The sequence below is a fragment of the Penicillium samsonianum genome (genome assembly GCF_028829775.1).
Source record: "Penicillium samsonianum strain IBT 33392 chromosome Unknown utg000005l_segment0_segment0, whole genome shotgun sequence".
Classification (NCBI taxonomy): Eukaryota; Fungi; Ascomycota; class Eurotiomycetes; order Eurotiales; family Aspergillaceae; genus Penicillium; species Penicillium samsonianum.
This window is the reverse complement of record NW_026643263.1, coordinates 1,960,470-1,977,681: the sequence shown is the minus strand read 5'-3', so window position 1 is coordinate 1,977,681 and position 17,212 is coordinate 1,960,470. Positions and strand designations below refer to the sequence as shown.

The window sequence follows — 17,212 nt, the reverse complement described above, 5'->3', positions numbered from 1 at the left end:
AGGCAAAAAAAAAAATTGTACAGCAGAGATATAAACACAACAGCCCAAAGCCATCTAAGCAAGCCTCAAAAGCTTAGGAGGCAGACCAGGGTTGAAGGTCCGGTCTTCCCATTTATCCCTCATCTCCAACAGGCCTCTCTTTGACAAATTGGTCGGAAGACCCTGTTCAGCAGTAATCTTGTACACCTCACGGCTTTTCTCCATATCGCCATCCTCTCGAAAGAGCATGGCCAGGATATACCCAGCCTCACTGTTTCCCTGATCAAAAGCAAGCTCGTACCAATCCATCGCGAGCATGCGGTATGTCTTGTGATCCATGGGTTGGTTGAACAGCGTATGAACCCAACTTGCTATAGGCTCGAAGCGTCTCAACCAGGCGCTGCGCGCGGCATTGGCCACTTCCCTCTTCTTGGCGACTCTCTCTGCTTCGGTGGTAAATTCGCCTTGAAAGGTGCGGTAATATAAATTGGCAAGGTGAAAGCAGGCCGGAGCGTGTCCCGCCAACGCAGCAGCAGCCATGTACGCCTCGTACGCCTCGTATTTGTTGGGGGCCTCAGTTTCCAACACGGAGATGGCAAAGTCAGTCAAGGCGACTGGGTCGTGGAACTCCAGGGCTGCTCGCTGCGTGGCCTTCTGGATGCCCTCTAGACCCTGTTCCTTCTCAACAGCAACAGCGTACATCCGCCAGGGAGAATCGAAGTTGTCCGATAACCTTATATCCTCCCAAAGGGGAGGGTGTTTGGTCGTGGGTTGCAAATATGGTAGAATCTTCTGTTCTAGAAGCCGGGCGGCTTGTCCGTTCTCACCGCGCCAGATGAGCAGTTTGGCATATAGCATAATCGCATGAGGGAATTCGTCGTTGAGAGCCAAGTCTTTGACCTGCGCTATGCACTCGGTGTTCTGGTAAATGTCCACACCGTCCGTGCTGATATACCGGTTCACGAGGTCGACAAGGGCTCGGCGCGAATGCGCTTTTGCGCAGCTGGTCAACGCCCATTGATAGATGAACTGGCCTTTTTGAAGCTCGGCAAGAATGAGCGCGATTCGATAAATGGCATCGACATCTATAACAAAGTGCATGGTTAGTATCAAAATATCCAATCCGTAGCCTTCCGCTCTATGCAGATTGGAGACTTAAACTCACCTATTGAGATACTCCGAACAAGACTTGCGGAAGGGCGCTGCGAGTGCGATAGCCTGATCAACTGTTCACCCACGGATCCGAACGTCGCCAAGTTGACACCCGGCGGTAACATGAAAGAGTAAGTCTCATAAAGTTGGCGTGTGAATTGCTTAAACTCAGCCAACGTTGGTTCAACATGCGCAATACAATAACCATTCCAAAACCCATCACGGTCTAGTTTCACTCCACCTCGGGCTACCAACACATTCTCGGGTACCACTCTTGTCCCCCTCCTCTCTTGTTTTCGAATAGATGGTGCTTGGGATGAACGCCCGAGAGCTGATCGTGTTTGAGTGGTGTGGAAGGGTCGTTTCAATGTGGTTGTGTTGCCATTGGTGATAGCTCGAGCGGTGCAAGCTTGCGCGCCGTGGTAACGTAAAGCGTGCGCTTTTGGAGAGAGAGCTTGATGTAATTGGGGCCATTGCAACGGCAGAATCAATGGTCTGGCCATGGAAAAGAGTGCGGAGGGGAAATCGTGGGGGTGGTAGGGTGAGGGGGAGGTTTTCTCTGGTTGAAGTTTTGGAGATCGGGAACTTCGCGAAGCTACTCCGATATTTAGATCTACCAATAACTTGACTATACGCCAAAGTTAGCATTTAAATATATTTACTGATTTTAAAAGTAATCGAATAGCATCGATATGCTAAATGCATCAATTAACCAAACGAGACCTCTGTACCAGACGGTCCCAGAACACAATGCGTATAATGTACATTTTGCCTTGATCTGCCAGGCCAAACACAATAAATGTTCAACAAGATCTCTCAAAAGCAAGAATCCAAAGAGAGAAAAAGAGAGGGAAAGACCAAAGCAACAACATCTTCCCCGACTCTCTTCCCAATCTATCCACTCCCCCGTGCCTAAATAATAACACATCTTTTACTCCATAGTCGCCTTGGCACCGAGCGCCTTGAACGTCTCAATGAGCTTCTCCGCCTCCTCCTTGGGCACAGACTCCTTGAGAATCTTGGGCGCGGACTCGACAAACTTCTTGCTGTCCACCAGCGACAGGCCGAGCATGGTCTTGATCTCCTTGATGACCTTGGGCTTGGAGGTAGGCTCGAAAGACTCGAGCTTCAGGTTGAACAGGGTCTTCTCGGCAGCGGCGGGAGCAGCCTCCTCCTCCTCAACGGCAGCGGCCGCACCGGGGGCACCACCGCCGGCCATGGCGAAGCCGCCAACGGGAAGGTCGGGGATGTTCAGGCGGGTCTGTGCAAACGTTTTGGTTAGCAATGGTTCGGACAAATACCTCAATTGAGTAAAGGGATAATGTAGATAGATAGATATATCCAATGTCCGCATGTCCTCTTTGGAAATCCATGCATTATGTGTAGATTGTCAAAAACACACCTTCAAGCTAGACACCAGGTCGGCAGTCTCGAGCAGCGTCAATGTGCTGATCTGGTCGACAATCTGGGAGATCTTGGGGTTGGTGGCGGCAGCAGCAGGGGCTGCCTGGGTGGATTCGCATCGCCGGCTGCTGGGTGTGCGACGGGCTGTGAGGTATGTAGCGGAGGTCGCAATGCGCAGGGAGGACGGGCGGACGGAGCCGGAGAGCTGTCTGGCGCAGCGGGCTGCGGCCTGGGTGGAGAAGGACATGGCGGAGGTGAGAAAGAGGTGGGAAGCTCGAGAGAAAGGGAAATTAGAGGAAAGTGATGGGGATTGGAATCGCGGCTCGTTGATATCAAGACCGAAAGGAAACACTCGAGGAAAATCTGGGAGTGGCACGTGATTTATAATGCCTTAGGCATACTTGTGTATCTATCAGGCAAACACAGCCGGAGCACCAAACGTATGATCAACTCAATTTTGATATCCTTTGAATTCTTTCATTATAAAAGAGATTTGTAGTAGGTATATACGAAGAGAGCAAAGAAAAATTACTGGAAGAGAAAGATAGTCCAATTTACAATGGTTCTCAAAAAGCGTATCATCGTACGAAGATCTATAGGCCTCATATTATCAAACAGCATCCAGACCCTCATCGCTCATTTTTTTAAACATTTAGTCCTGGTCCCAATCACCGCCACCCTGCGGAGGCTTGGGGCCTCCTGCCTGTCTCGAGACAATAATCTGGTCGACGCTCAGCACCGTCCGGGCAGACTCACTGGCCAGACGGATCGCAGACATCTTCGTGGCCATAAGATCTAGAATACCCTCCTCGACAGTGTCCAGAGTGCCGTCGGAGTCGCCAATCTCAAGGTCCACACCCGTAGTCCAGTAGGGTTCCTCCTCTTCAGATGAGCTACCCTCCTCCTCGTCATCCTCTTCGGATGACTCGCCAGGAGCAGCGGCGCGGTGGTGTGCGGTGTACAGACGCGAGAGAACCTCGGTGGCATCGAGACCGGCAGACTCGGCGAGTGTGCGGGGGACGACCTCGAAGGCCTCGGCGAACTTGCGGATGGCGTACTGGGGCAGACCGGGGGTTCGGTCGGCGAAGTTGGAGATGCGCTCGACAAGCTGGATCTCCGTGGCACCGGCACCGGGCACGAGACGGGGGTCCTTGGTGATGGCCTTGACGACGTTAACACCGTCGTCGATGGCACGCTCAACGTCCTCCAGGTGGTTCTGGGTGGCACCGCGCAGGACAATGGTTGCTGTGCGGGTGATGGCGTTGGCATCCTCCTGGCGGAAGACGGTCACTCGGTCACCGCCAATCTCGGTCGTCTCGACAACGTCAATCTGGCCCATCTCATCGGGCATGGGGGCACCCAGGCGAGCCAGAGGTGTGGCACCGACAACGCGGCACAAGCGGCGGAGCTCGAACTTAGACAGAATCTTAATGACCAGGATATTGAAACGGTTGAGGTAGTGCATGGCCAAGTCGCCGACAGTGGAGCCGGCAACGACCACACGGAGGCCAGAATCGTATAGCTCCTTAATGGCAATCTCCAGACGATCCTCCTCACCCGCGGTGAAGTCCATCATCTCCTTAGCATTCTTCAAGAGAACTGTGCCCTTGGTCTCGGTCTGGCTGATATCGATGGGGCAGCTGAAAACGCCGACCTTGGCCTTGCTGGCCTTCTTGATAGTTCCATCGGGCTCCCGGGGGAAGACCATACCCTTCACCACTTTCGACTGTTCCAAGCTACCACCCATGATCTTAACGACTCGCACGTTGTCGACGTTGAAGTTAAGGGGGTTCTTGGGCAACACAGCCAGAACCGCCTCCGCAACCAACGCAGCCAAAGCATCCTCCGTACCGGACTGCTTAGCAGCCACAACTGTGCGGAGAGCCTTGCTCAATTCTGTTGCCGATCGCATATCCTGGAGTCTGTCGACCTCGAGCTCTAGATGGAATCAGAAACATTCCCTCATTTGTATATCGACAAACCAATCATGGGGGAGGAAAACATACCCTCGAGAACGGACAAGGCAAAGTTCTGAGCCTTCTCGTATCCGGAAACAATATCACTCGTCTTGAGACCCATACGGATCAACTCCTCTGCCTTCTTCAACAATTCACCGGCCAACACAATAACCAAGTTGGTACCATCACCCATCTCCGCATCCTGCTGCTGACTCGCCATAACAAGCAGCTTAGCAGCGGGGTGAACAACATCCAACTCACGAAGGATCGTAGCCGCGTCGGAGGTCAGAATCATCTTTTGCAGGTGGTTGATGACGATCTTGTTACGGCCATAGGGACCCAGGGAGGTCTGGACGGTTCCTGAGATAGCCTGGCAGGCTTCGATGTTACGGATAACGGCTCCATCTTCGGCATCGTGGCTATACAGCAAGAAACACAATCAGTCAATTGCTTTGCTTCTTTTTTTTGGAGGGGCGGCAGATAAGGAGGTCCCTATTGCGGTGGGTTTTCGGGCTCCCCGACTTTTCGAACTCACCTCTGGTACCCGGGTTTGAAGAGCCCCGCCTGGGAGGGACCTGGGATTGATAGCGACATGATATTAGGTCGCTTCCGAAAGAGATGCGACTGGATATCAAATGGGTTGAATGTGAAGGAGTGGATGGAGCTGTTGTGCCGGGCAATTTTTGGAGCTGCGGTGGTGGGTTTGCTCGGTTTGCACGAGGGGGAGCCCGCCAGTTGCCCAGTTGCTTGGCGTTGCTATAGATCAGCAACATTACAATCTCTAATATCCTACCTTTATGTATGTTTTTGTTTATTGTTTCATGAGGTCTATAATGGGAGATGCTCTCATGTTTATTAATACATTGGCTAATACTAATACACAGTTACCATCAATGCACTATTGATTTGGATGCTCTGTTGATCATCTCAAATACGAGACATGCGAACTATACGCGGTTCGGAAACCAGGCACTAAAGAAGTTAGCAATTTAGTATATGGAACAAAGAAAGAAAGCTCTTACTATATCCTTTGACAGAGTCGCACCCATTCTCCTGGTAGATTGCTTCGGCCTTGTCGAGCCTATTTGATCGAATTAGTAACAAATAAGTCAACGCCGGGGACACGGTCATACCATCCTTGAATGGTTTCCATTCGGTTGTAGCTCTACTGTAAGTTAGCTTTGATCCCTTTATATGAATTCTCCAAACCTACCGATGGGTGAGTGGACATGAACTGTGGAGGGGCCTGTTTCTCTTGCTCATGCATGCGAGCCCATCTAGCAATTATCAGCAAAGCCTAAGTCGCTAACATATTCTGTCATATTGACTCACAGATTGACAGCTGCCTCAGGGTTGAAACAGGCTTTGGACATCATCACTGATCACAATCATTAGTGGCATAATCGCAAGTTGATCCATAGTTTCAAGGGTTCATACTTAGTCCAATATTGTCTGCTTCAGCCTGTAGATAGAGATTAGCCAAGTGACCATGTAGTAAAAACCAAAAACGAAACATACCTCTTGCGTCCGCGAGTTTGGCAAGCTATACATGAGATTCAAAAGGAAAGAAGAAAACTGCCCGGAGACATCGAACAAGAAAGAGATAGCGAACACAGCTCCCAGCTTAATGAAACTGTTGCTCATACGCTCTGCAGGATGATGAGCCACGACATGAGCAATTTCATGTCCCAGTACAGCAGCCAAGCCATCCTCATCTTTGCAAATGGGCAAGATACCCGTGTAGACGAATACCTTTCCCCTAAGCGAAGCAAAGCAATGTCAGCCAAGTCCACAACGATAGGACCGAAACATCAACCATAAACCCAGTAGAACCTACCCAGGAAGCACAAAAGCATTAACCATTCCATCATTCTTGATAACATGAACCTTCCAATCAGCGCCCTCAATATCCACCTGCGGGATCAAGCGCTGCAGCACACCATCAACCATACGAGTAAGAGGATGGTTTTGGGGTAGGATCTTCCCACGCTCGGAACTGAGAACCTCGCGGTAACTCTCTTCGCCCATGTTTAGCTCCTGGTGACAAGATATACAGTTGAACCGTCGTCGACCGGTCATCTCCACTATCTCCGTGTTGTATAGATAAAGTCCGGATATCCCCACGCCAATCGCAACAAAGTGGTGCGGTTTTGCATTCTGCACTAAGCGGAAAACGATAGGTTGGCGGGCGCTGCCTCGAAATCGGTTGTATTGGTTCTGCCTTTGTTGGTAGGCGGATCGGTGGCTTGAGGAGAAGGTGCGCTGGTTGCTTGGGGAAGGTGTGTGAAATGAGAGTTGTGATTGGAGTCGAGGCTGTCGTAGGGGTGCAATCTGAGAGCGCAGAGAGGTAGCCCGATTAGTAAAGAATTGAGGCCCTGCGGTATTGTATGAGCGTGATGTTCGAGCTGCGAGTGAGGCGGCCTTGAGGTGGGTGGAGGGCTTCGGCGATAAGAAAGGGTATGCGCATGCGCTGCGGAAAGCGCGCGCCATAGATTGACGGAGCATGGTCGAGAGCCTGTCTAGCTCATGGAAATGTTGTCAAGAAGAGAATTTGACAATTTGCAATGATCTAGGTAAACCAGACCTTCCCCGCGGGAAGTTGCAAGTTGAAGATCTGAGAGAATCAGTAGTCGGCGATAAGCCACTTTCCCCATTCTTCGTCCACGCGTGACATCCGGCCTGTGAGCAACGTCATGTCTCCAAAATCCCCCACTGTGAGGATATCCTAGCTGCTTCTTCGAATTAACATTGAAGTCACTATCTTTTGACATCGTTTACCGTTCCTCTACAGAAATTCTCACAATACATACATAACTAGGTCCACGAGTCAATCCACTTGAGATATATGGCTGGAAGCAAAGAACAGTTTCAATGAGGTGTGTATGTACTAATCCCCAGGCAACTAATAGGTTCAGAGAAACTAGTAAGGCTGGATGCACATGTGTATAAAAAAAGAAAAACAAGTCCGGTAAATCGTCACATGTTCAAACAATTAAAAAGAAAACCGACAGAACCCCATCCCACCCGCGCACCATAGCCGAGACCGTCAGAGCAATTACATAGAAACAGAGATGTTATGTCCAAATACAGCGGAAACACATCGACAACAAAGCCCCTGGTATCATGTTGCGTAGTCATGGGAACAAAGTGGTATCATAGGGATGGTAAAAGTAATCGCAAAGGGGGAAAAAGCAGAGGGGAAATAATACGTCGACTCGGTATGTATGTAGAAGTCGGGAATATGAGACAAGGGAGAACGTTTCAAAAATCAAAGAAAGACGAAGAAAAAGACGTGCTGAGTTGTAGAGGGTTGACTCCCTACTCCTCCGTCAAAGCATCGTCGCCAGTCTCGCGCCAGTCTTGGGATCGCTCCGTCAAACGACGCACACCGGAGACGCGCTGGGCCCAGTGAGCTTCGGATGGAGTGCGGAAGGTGTAGGCGCGCTGTGAGGAGATCACACCAATGCTCTGTAGCACTGCCTTGCGTGAATCACGCCCGAAGACTGCCGGGTGGTTGATCCACTCCAAGGACGATTCTAGATCTGCGTTCAGGGCAATCATCGTCTGAGCATCGACCGCAGAGGGTGGTGTGATAGTGTTGGTATCGGAAGCGGATGAATGGGTTCCACTAAAGGTAGACGATTTAGGAGAGGAGGCCGAGACTGGGGTGTCACCGCGGCTGTCGGCATCGCCGTCGGATCGGGAAGCACCCTGGGGCAGAGGTGGCAGGCCACCCTTGCCCAGGCCTTTGAGGATGCTGCGGGTTTCGTTGAGGAGATGCATCGCGCGATCATGCTGACCCCGAGAAACCAGAGTGAGAGCACGGGTCAACATGTCGGAAGTGAGCAGCTCCATGCGGCGCTGCACGATCGAGGGGTGGGGAGGAATTGGAGGGGTCGAGGATCGGTGACCCTTGGCCCGAGGATTAGGGGGCAACATGGTAATGGCCAGGAGTGAAGGGCGGGGGGAGTGGGTGAGATGGCCATCACGGAGCAGGTCGCCGTAGGTTAGATCAGCCTGGATCAATGGGACCTCTTCAACACTCAGAACTCGGCTTTCATCGCCATCAGAACCGCCGCCGAGAGCCTCCAATCCAGAGACTAGGCTCTCCCATGGATCCTGCGGCATGTTGTCCTGCGTGGCGTTATCGGGCTGGATGACAAGTTGAACCAAGACGTCGCGCTTGTCACCGAATCGGAGATCTCCCAGTGCGGCTTCGGCATCTTTGCCAGTTGCACGCTTTGTGGTGTGAAGAGCGCCGCTAATCTTAACAAACTTGGCGGGTGACCCTTCAGGTAGGCGGAGCTTCAACTTGACGTTTTGGTGGGAAGTTGTCTGCAACGCGCCCAGGCATCCAGCAACACATTCTCGCAACATCATCCAATCTTTCACATATGAGTAAGATCCCTTAGTACGAGTAGACAACTCAATCATAGTATCGGGCTTGTGGGTCAATCCAAGACCAAACGAGTGGATGCTGACCTTGGCAGCTTCCGCGCGGGAGACTACAAAATCAACGCTTTCGGGGTCGGAGATAGAAGAGTCGCTGATCAGAAGAATGGTCGAGACGGGGTTGTTGAATTTGCGCTGCATCAGAAGATCCATGGCGACATTGGCACCTTCAACCACGTCCGCACGGAGACTCTTTTGTCCAACCGGCCGGATCGATTCGAGGATCTTGGGCCATCCAGCCCAAGACTTGGTGGTCATACCAACCAGGGGCACACCTCCACCACTCGAGCCAAAAGTCACGAGACCCATCCGGTCCCGAGGGCCGAGATTCTGTACAAGGAATTTGAGGGCATCACGCAGGAGAGTAATCTTCAGGCCTTGCATAGACGAGGATACCGGAATGACCACAACAAGATCGAGGGGAATATGAACAGTGTTGATTGCAGGGAATTCTGCGTCGGGGTGGGCGTAGTCGGGGTTGGTGTAGTCTGTAATAGCGGTATTGATGGATTTTCCTGCGCCGTAAGACGAATTGATAGAAGCCTGTCGTTGGATTCCACGGCTACCACGGTAGTCATCCTCCTCCGCTCCCGAGTTGTCATAGTCATAGTCATTGTGGCGTGAAAGGGCCTCCGGGTGCAAATCGATCAAAGACCGACGCCACGTCTCAAGCTGGTTGCGATTCTGGAAGCGAAGGAAGAAACAAGGCAGCTCGGAGACAGAAAGGTTCAAGGAGAGAATAGGTTCATCTGGCGACACCTCGATGGACTTTAAATGCTTCTTAATCAAAATTGAGCCCTTGAGACTGCAACGAACAGGCTTGCGTCGCCCGTTGGCATCAAATTGGGGGTCGGCCGATTTCTTCTCCTTGACACAGATAAGCATCTCTCCGAAGAGATAGCATTCCAACTCCTGCCAGGAATCCCGATCCTTGCCCACGCGCATGTGTCCGTGGAGGCGCAGCTTGCCAAACCGTTGGAACTCAAGACCGTGCCAATTGTCCACCCGGTTGCGCAATTCCTCGGCCACTTCTTCCATATTCTCCGTCGGTTCATGCTGAATCGATCGCGCATCCTGTGCACCAAATCGTCCCGTGTATGGCTCATCCGGCTGCGACTGTCCTGAAGGTGTATGTCGTAGATCATCCAAGTCAGGACGCCAATTGGCATCTGGCACCTCGACCGTAATCAGACACGTGAGGGTCTGCTGTTGGCGGGATCGGTTCATAGTCGGAAACTCGCTTCGGACAGTGACTATCGGCGCGGGAATGGGATTCTTGGCGACCTTGGGGCGAGGACTGATGTCTGACTCCATAGCTTGAACATCGTAATCATGGCGCCGCCCACTGCTGTGTTGGCCTTCATTGTATTCGCCCGATGAGCCGGCCGCGCTGCCATTCCGGGAGTGGGGTTGACGAGGATTAGAGCCCACAGTCAATCGCTCTACGCGCTCACGCTGGCTGCTGGTATCACGGCTATCTCGTCGATTATAGGATGAATCTCTCGAGGGGTTGTAGGATGGTTCTTTTGCTGAAGGGTTGTAAGATGGCTCCCTCGTTGAAGAGGTGTGAGGGGGTGGCTCTCGGGTACCCGAGGTGTAGCGACTGCCAGAATCACTTGGTGGTCGTCGACTCGACTGCTCCCATGGAGTTGGTGTTGTCAAGCCACTGCGTACTGTAGCGGTATCATGCGACGTCACTGAGCGAACAATATTACTGATTTTCTCTGGGGAAAATCACATTAGCCATCTGGGCCCCTCTAAACCCCGCACGAGGGACATACCGATATCCAAGACATTTCCACCGCGACTTGTGTCCAGGGCCAATGGCGCATTGCAGGTTGGGCAGTATTGTCCATCGCATTCCCGCAGAAATTCATAGAAACAGGCCTCGTGGGAGACATGGGAGCACGAGAGCTGCAGAACACGCTCGCCGCGTAGGGTATGCTCCAAGGGTTCCTCGCAGACGGCGCATTCGCTCCCGACAAAAGTCCTCTCCCTCCGTGTGTGGGTGCGATCTACCTCCATTGGGCCGGTGGTCCGTCCCGATCTTGAATTAAATGATGCTCGTGAGCGATTTGAATGCGCAGGTTGACCGGCGGGTTCTGGGTAAGCAGAATTAATCGATCCTGCGACAGTCGAGGGTGCTCTTGGCCGGGTAATATTGGTCTGGTTTGAAAGACTGCTGCTAGGTCTGTCTATCACGCCCCGAGTGAATGAGCGAAATGAACGGAGAGGTGAACGAGAGGATGATTCTGGCTGCGATTGAAATTCTGTACGGCACAGATACCTGGTTAGCAAGGTGGGGGCCCTTCAAGACTAATAGCAGATTGGGGCTATTTTGCAGAAGCTCAGGGATCGAAGATGTGGATAGAAGAGAGAGAAAAGGCGCAAACACCAGTCAGGGGAGGGTGATTTTAGTCCGACTAGTCCCATGAGGCATCTAGAACAGGCCACAATGGTCTCAGATCTAGGACATTTGGTCCAAGACTGGGAATAGAAGAGAGACACACACAGACTTACTTTTGGACTTTTTGGATCGACCTAGGAAACCCAGCTCAGATAGATGATGTTGAGTTGAGTCGTTCCCAGAGTTGTCCTCCGATCTAGGTGAACGTTTCCACATCGACTCAATGGGAAACAAAGAGGTGGGGGGGAAAAAGAAGGAAAAAAAAAAAAAACAAGGCAAAAGGAGATCCCAAAAGTAAAAACAAAACAAAAACAATTAATAAAAACAATTAAATCCAAATACAATAATTAAATCGAGGCATTTCAAGAGGTAATGTATAGAAGAAGCCTAGGTGAGAAAGATGGAGCTGAACAGGGGGGTAGAGTATATGTTGTACACACGTTTAGAGTGGACACACATGGGAACTAAAGCAGAGAAAAAAGTAAAACAAAAGAAAAAAAATGGTCAAAAAAATGGAATTGGTCAAGATCTCACTAGTACAATAAGTTCCACTTTCAACCATGGAATTGAAGGTGGAGATCCCCTGAATTAATTGATATATTTTTTTTACGGCAAAGTTAGCGTTGCACCCCTTATTATCCGCCTTATGTTGTAGGTATATAGTGAACTACTAGTGTCACTCCTTTACGAAACATCTTACTATATTCCATCTATTATTAACTATTATACGAAGTATGGAGTACAGAGAATTACGTACTAAATAGTATGTAGAATCTACTTTATATACTATAACCTCGGTACTTCAATGCAATTGTGGTACTCTCGGACAGAACACGGATATCCGATCGGCTTTACAATCCAATTAAGGGATCTATATGATCCTGAAATCGGATTAATTAATTTATTATGGAGCAATAGAGTACGAAGTACGGAGACATAAATTATGTTATTTATTAACCTTTTGACTTATGAACCTCTTTTTCTGTACTCCGTAACTTCCAAGGTTATAGCTATGACTCTAAATCTTGCTTCTTCCGATTGGGTTCCCATCCACCTCTTTCCCATGGACTCGCGACACTCAAATATTTCGGCAAATTCACCAATCCACCAACCTTGGGAATTACTCCCGACGTTCCAGAGAAATCTGGATCCGTGAGTGGTGATAACAAGGTTGCCTGGTGGGTTTACTTCGGGTCGGAGGAACTCAATCTCCGCTAACACTAATTGCGGACAAGGCACGTGATTACAGGCGGCTCCTTTATCCACTGGCCGTATACCCACTCAATATTGACCAAAGACCACGCTCCTGGAAACAGTGGCAAATTTCTGTGTCGATCCTCCAAACGGCTTCCCCCTGTCAAAAGATTTGGTTCTGGAGAAGAATTCTGGAAAACCATCGGAGACTTCTTCTTTTGTCAAATCATTCTGCAATGACGCAATTTCTCTTCAACCATCCCAGGGTTTACCCCAGTTCTAAACCCAAGTCTGTTAACCGCTGCCGTCCGTGATCAACACCGGATCATCAACCAAAATTGGTCCTCGGTTTCGGATGTCCTGAACGGAGTGGCCTCTAGACGCACCAGCGGAGTTTTGACGATCACTCCTCCAACGGAGATTTTATGCCTACAACATAAGCGACATGGTAGGCACCTCCCGAGCTTATACCACAACTGGGTCAACCAAAAGGCCCTTGGTCCAATTGGTATGGCTCGCTTCGCTTTGGACTGCTGATCTCCCTCGTCGCGCCTGCATTGGACTCCGGCGGGTCTATCGTATTCGTCCCACTCATTAGCGCTTAACCATCTACCATAGGAATAGGAGAGGCCAAAGCTATGTTGTAGGAGAAATTGATTTGCACATCATTGACTGTAACTCCCCCGCTTATGGATCATACCGTTGCCGGGGTGGGTGCAAATGTCGTTTACACGGTGATCGACATACTCCTGTTTTTTGGATGCTGCAGAGTGTCTGTGCTCACTTTACCAAGTATTTCTCTATTGTATCAAAAATGCTAGCTTGCGGAAGGTATCACCAATGGGTACTCCGTATCAATTGTCATATCCTAACAGCCCGTCTTAACACAACGTTAGCTACGGAGTACTCCGTAGTAGATGACGATTGACAACGCCTCCCCCTTTGAGGTGGGGGTTTGATTGATATTGGATCTATCACAAACTATGTAAGTAGGTATGCCCCCTGTGCTGGCCTGCACGTCATCCTACGTCGGAGAATTATCATGCGGGTTAATCGAGATTACAAAGAACGGACAAGAGCGGAGTTGACTGGTAACAACTCCTTGCTGCCCGTCCTTGAAGCTGTCAAGTCTAGGCATATAGAGATCCCCAGGGTGGCAACCCTACCTGACAGCTCAGTTGTCGGCTGCCTTGGCTCTGGGCCGTAAAATAGCGTATCCGGCTATTCTTCCGCAATCTTCCAAATATACAAAGTACGATGTAGACTGAAGCGCATAGATCACTCAATGATCATCACCGTTGAAAGTTTCCAAAGCGGAGAAAATAATGTAAACACAGTCTAACTCGTTTCAGCAGGATGATCCTTTTGGTCCTTTCCCTCTCAATTTTGCGGTGGCAGAGCACATCATCAAACCAGTGTTTCAGAGTGCGAACTGGTCGCTTCTAGATAATTGACTTGTTGCATTTTGGAAGTGACATAATCACGATGATACCTCCAGGGCTACGATATAGCATTCTCCTACTTTGTACAAACATCGTAAGTTTAGAAATGTAACCCTTTAAACTTTTAATGGTGAAATGCGGTTGAGTGAATTTCTACATGTAGGTCTCATTGGCCAGGCTGATCCCGAAACCCGATCATCTCTAGCTGCATAAAAGACTCGAGGCCTTGAACTTGCGATCAAAGTTCAATAGATGCAATAGACTGCAGCCCCAGCTTCATAAGAACGAGGATATATATCCTTTCGGGTTAGCTAACCCAGAACTGACTTTTGTCACAAGCCAATGTGCCTTTTAAGGACAACGGTGCGCCCGATGGCGTAGATAGCTCGACAATAAACCCGCTTAGTCTCCGAGAAGGATAATCCGGTGTACACATGCAACACAGATCGTCCATGCAAGTGGGTGGTTCGAATCCTTCGAAGTGCTCCTTCACACATTCTCATACCCATAAGACCTCACACAAAGTACGTATCTCTTGGTCCTACACGAGGATGTCTTGGATCTTATCAGCCCGGGCCACTAGAAGTCTCTGTTAACCGATCGCAGCTGTCTCAGCCGAATCAACTCAGTGTTTCAGGTCTATCATCTGTAGGGCTTAACGTGGCCATTAGCACGAAATGGTAATATAAGTTAATATAAGTTAATATAAATTATGGGTAAACTTGAGCCAATGCGCGAACTGATGGAGACGTGGCGTCATTCGTCAGGCCTAATGGATGTGGTATAAAACTGCCTTTAACCTGATACCTAGGTGCATAATCCGTAGTGCTAACGGCGTTCAGCAGTTTGCAGATCCATCATCACTTGAAGTTTTGTACATTTGCAGCGGGGTAGTTTCGGATATATTATGTATCTATCATTTACCCCGTACTTTGTGTATCGATATTTCTGACACGTATTCTCTTAGTGTTGAGTCAATACGACGTATCTGTTCTTGTCTTTGTTCAACGGCTTTGATCGTGCCGTTATGATGTGTCGAGTTCGTACTTTAGATGCTTTGTGTATCTCAATTGGCTCGGTTATAAACTCCCTATACCCAATGCAAGGCTTCTATGGAGATCATATGATTGGCATAACAGCGCCTCAACGCTTGATGTACGGGTGCTGTCCGATTGGTGTGTAGGCAGAATTGTGTTAGCCTAGAGCGCTTCATCAGGTCTGGCTTATACCTACATTATTGGTCAGTATGAGTAGATTCTCCAACAGCATGAATGCACAGTATCTCATTGCTTCAGTCGATTGGAATCATGAGAATAATCCGTTTAGATGGTCTCTTAGTCTCGCATATAGGAGGTGGCATTAGACAAGGTATCATGTTTCCATTAATAGGCTTGCCTAAGAATTTATATAGCTCTGCGGTTGCAATGTGCTCAGACGTGGTTGTGCAGAATGGTGGTGTCTTCTAAGAGAGTCACGAGCGCGGTCAATATTGAATTTGTCGAAAACGGGCTGGTTCTAGCGGCACTGGGGCATCGTGTCTAAGCAATAGCTGCAGGTTTTTATATCCAACTATAGAATCTTGGAATTCATTTCAGCTTTGGGTGATTATATAAGACACGTGCAGGGCGAACAGGTCCCATGTTCTACCCGATGCGATGCTCGAGATAATCCTTTACAGGAAGTAATGAGATATGAATGTATTAATTGTTTCATTTGATCCCAAAGACAAGCAGAATTCAAGGCTTTCTCGGGTATTGTAATTAGGCTTCCTCAAAGCTGTTGGTAAGGTACATCGGTGCTTCAGCCCTCGGACAAAGAAACTTGGGCATAGAATAATGTCTCAACCCATGGAGGGAAAACTTCCATCGCCAGATCTCCTTACATCTCCACGAATATCCAAGTGCCCAATTCCTCAGTTCGTTTCCTTGCGTCAAAGCATCCACAGCACTCTCTCTAGCAGCTCGTTCTCAGGTTGACCTGTCAATTGCACCATCAGGCCAACTGACTCCTCTACTCCGATTCTGACTGCGCGGACTTCTTCGACTCTGACCACAAAACGCAGTGCATCATCAATAACATACTGTTCTTCCAGTCTGATTAGGCCCTGGTAGTGAGCGCTGACTCTGTGGGCGTCGAGATCGTGGAATTCGGAAACGTGGTCAACTGAAATCGTGCCGTAGACGCGAATAGTCACTTTGACGTCGGTGAAGTTTTTGAAGATATTGGCAAAGGTCGGTCCGTCAGAGGTGATGGAGTCCCAGTGGTTCAAGACAAACATGATGTCGCGGCCGTATGTGCGACCATACACGAGCATGTCTGTCAGGCACTGGAATGAGTCGGAATCTGGCTCAAGGGGGGTGATGGATTTATGAATCAATGGGCAATAGCAGTAGGAACGGTCTTCCAGCTTCCCATACTTGCGCTCAAATGTTTCCTGGAGCTCAATCAGGGCGGGACGAAGATAGTACTTCAGCTGGCCAAGGTCGACGTATGTGGGATTGGGAGCTCCACGGGCAACGAACACAACCAGAGGTTCGTGAGCAGGGCCAATGGGAGGGCCGGTGAGAGGAGCCATCGGAGGGCTTGCTCTGGCAGTGGATTCCGCCATATCGAGGTTGGTGCTGCCTGGTGGTTTGTTAGATTCCTGTCTTGAGATGGAGGCATAGTACAACGATACCTTGGTCACACCGGTTCAGAAGCTGATGCGGAGAAAGAGAGGATGATGGAGGGGAAAAGCAGCGTCTTAAATAATGAGGCTCGGCGTTCGACACGCAATGCCTGAACAAACTGCGCATCCATTTGGAAGGTCAATAAGTCAATATAGTCAATAAATCATCCTCTTGGGGTCTTATTCACTTAGGAGTAAGGATTCTGGAGTTGCTGGAAAAGATTAGCGACAAGGACGTGTTGCCTTTTGAGCCTCTCAATAGTTATCTCTCTCAATAGTCCCGAGGTTGGTGTCAATTACCTTTTGATATCTATTTGGGAGTGGCTTTTTTCTGCCTCACAGTCAAAACAGACATACTTTGGGCTTTGGGATATGCAAGTCTAGTTGCCTGATATTCCGTTCTCATCACTGCTAATGCAATTATGATCATTTACCCAGTTAGGTTGTTAGTGTACTGCCCTTTAACTCACTGATAATATCCCAGGCTTGTATATATTCTGCTTTACAAGAGTATTGTTTGTTAACCTTGACCTTGTTATAAGCCAGTTAAATGACC

At 49.4% G+C, this 17,212-nt stretch overlaps 6 protein-coding genes across 6 annotated transcripts; all 6 read right to left on the bottom strand.

Moving 5' to 3' along the window:
- Positions 1-54: 54 nt before the first annotated feature.
- N7471_009647 (uncharacterized protein) lies at positions 55-1,634 on the bottom strand (the record flags this gene model as incomplete). Its single annotated transcript, XM_057282366.1, has 2 exons — positions 55-1,064; positions 1,145-1,634. The coding sequence occupies 2 exons, from the start codon at positions 1,632-1,634 to the stop codon at positions 55-57; spliced, it is 1,500 nt and encodes a 499-aa protein (XP_057133249.1).
- Positions 1,635-2,062: 428 nt separating this feature from the next.
- Positions 2,063-2,782, bottom strand: N7471_009646 (mitochondrial 54S ribosomal protein bL12m; the record flags this gene model as incomplete). Its single annotated transcript, XM_057282365.1, has 2 exons — positions 2,063-2,392; positions 2,534-2,782. 2 exons carry the CDS (start codon positions 2,780-2,782, stop codon positions 2,063-2,065), a joined length of 579 nt encoding a protein of 192 aa, XP_057133248.1.
- A 405-nt stretch (positions 2,783-3,187) lies between these two features.
- N7471_009645 (chaperonin-containing T-complex subunit CCT8) lies at positions 3,188-5,087 on the bottom strand (the record flags this gene model as incomplete). The annotated part of the gene is made up of 3 exons (XM_057282364.1): positions 3,188-4,473; positions 4,542-4,912; positions 5,029-5,087. The coding sequence occupies 3 exons, from the start codon at positions 5,085-5,087 to the stop codon at positions 3,188-3,190; spliced, it is 1,716 nt and encodes a 571-aa protein (XP_057133247.1).
- A 328-nt stretch (positions 5,088-5,415) lies between these two features.
- Positions 5,416-6,998, bottom strand: N7471_009644 (M48 family metallopeptidase; the record flags this gene model as incomplete). The annotated part of the gene is made up of 8 exons (XM_057282363.1): positions 5,416-5,465; positions 5,516-5,574; positions 5,627-5,658; positions 5,707-5,770; positions 5,826-5,871; positions 5,931-5,955; positions 6,012-6,252; positions 6,331-6,998. The coding sequence occupies 8 exons, from the start codon at positions 6,996-6,998 to the stop codon at positions 5,416-5,418; spliced, it is 1,185 nt and encodes a 394-aa protein (XP_057133246.1).
- An 813-nt stretch (positions 6,999-7,811) lies between these two features.
- Positions 7,812-11,612, bottom strand: N7471_009643 (VWA and PH domain-containing RING finger protein; the record flags this gene model as incomplete). The annotated part of the gene is made up of 3 exons (XM_057282362.1): positions 11,466-11,612; positions 10,727-11,215; positions 7,812-10,669 (listed from the first exon to the last, which is right to left on the bottom strand). Exons 1-3 carry the CDS (start codon positions 11,566-11,568, stop codon positions 7,812-7,814), a joined length of 3,450 nt encoding a protein of 1,149 aa, XP_057133245.1. The 5' UTR covers positions 11,569-11,612.
- Positions 11,613-15,918: 4,306 nt separating this feature from the next.
- Positions 15,919-16,596, bottom strand: N7471_009642 (uncharacterized protein; the record flags this gene model as incomplete). The annotated part of the gene is made up of 1 exon (XM_057282361.1): positions 15,919-16,596. One exon carries the CDS (start codon positions 16,594-16,596, stop codon positions 15,919-15,921), a length of 678 nt encoding a protein of 225 aa, XP_057133244.1.
- Between the last annotated feature and the right edge of the window lie 616 nt (positions 16,597-17,212).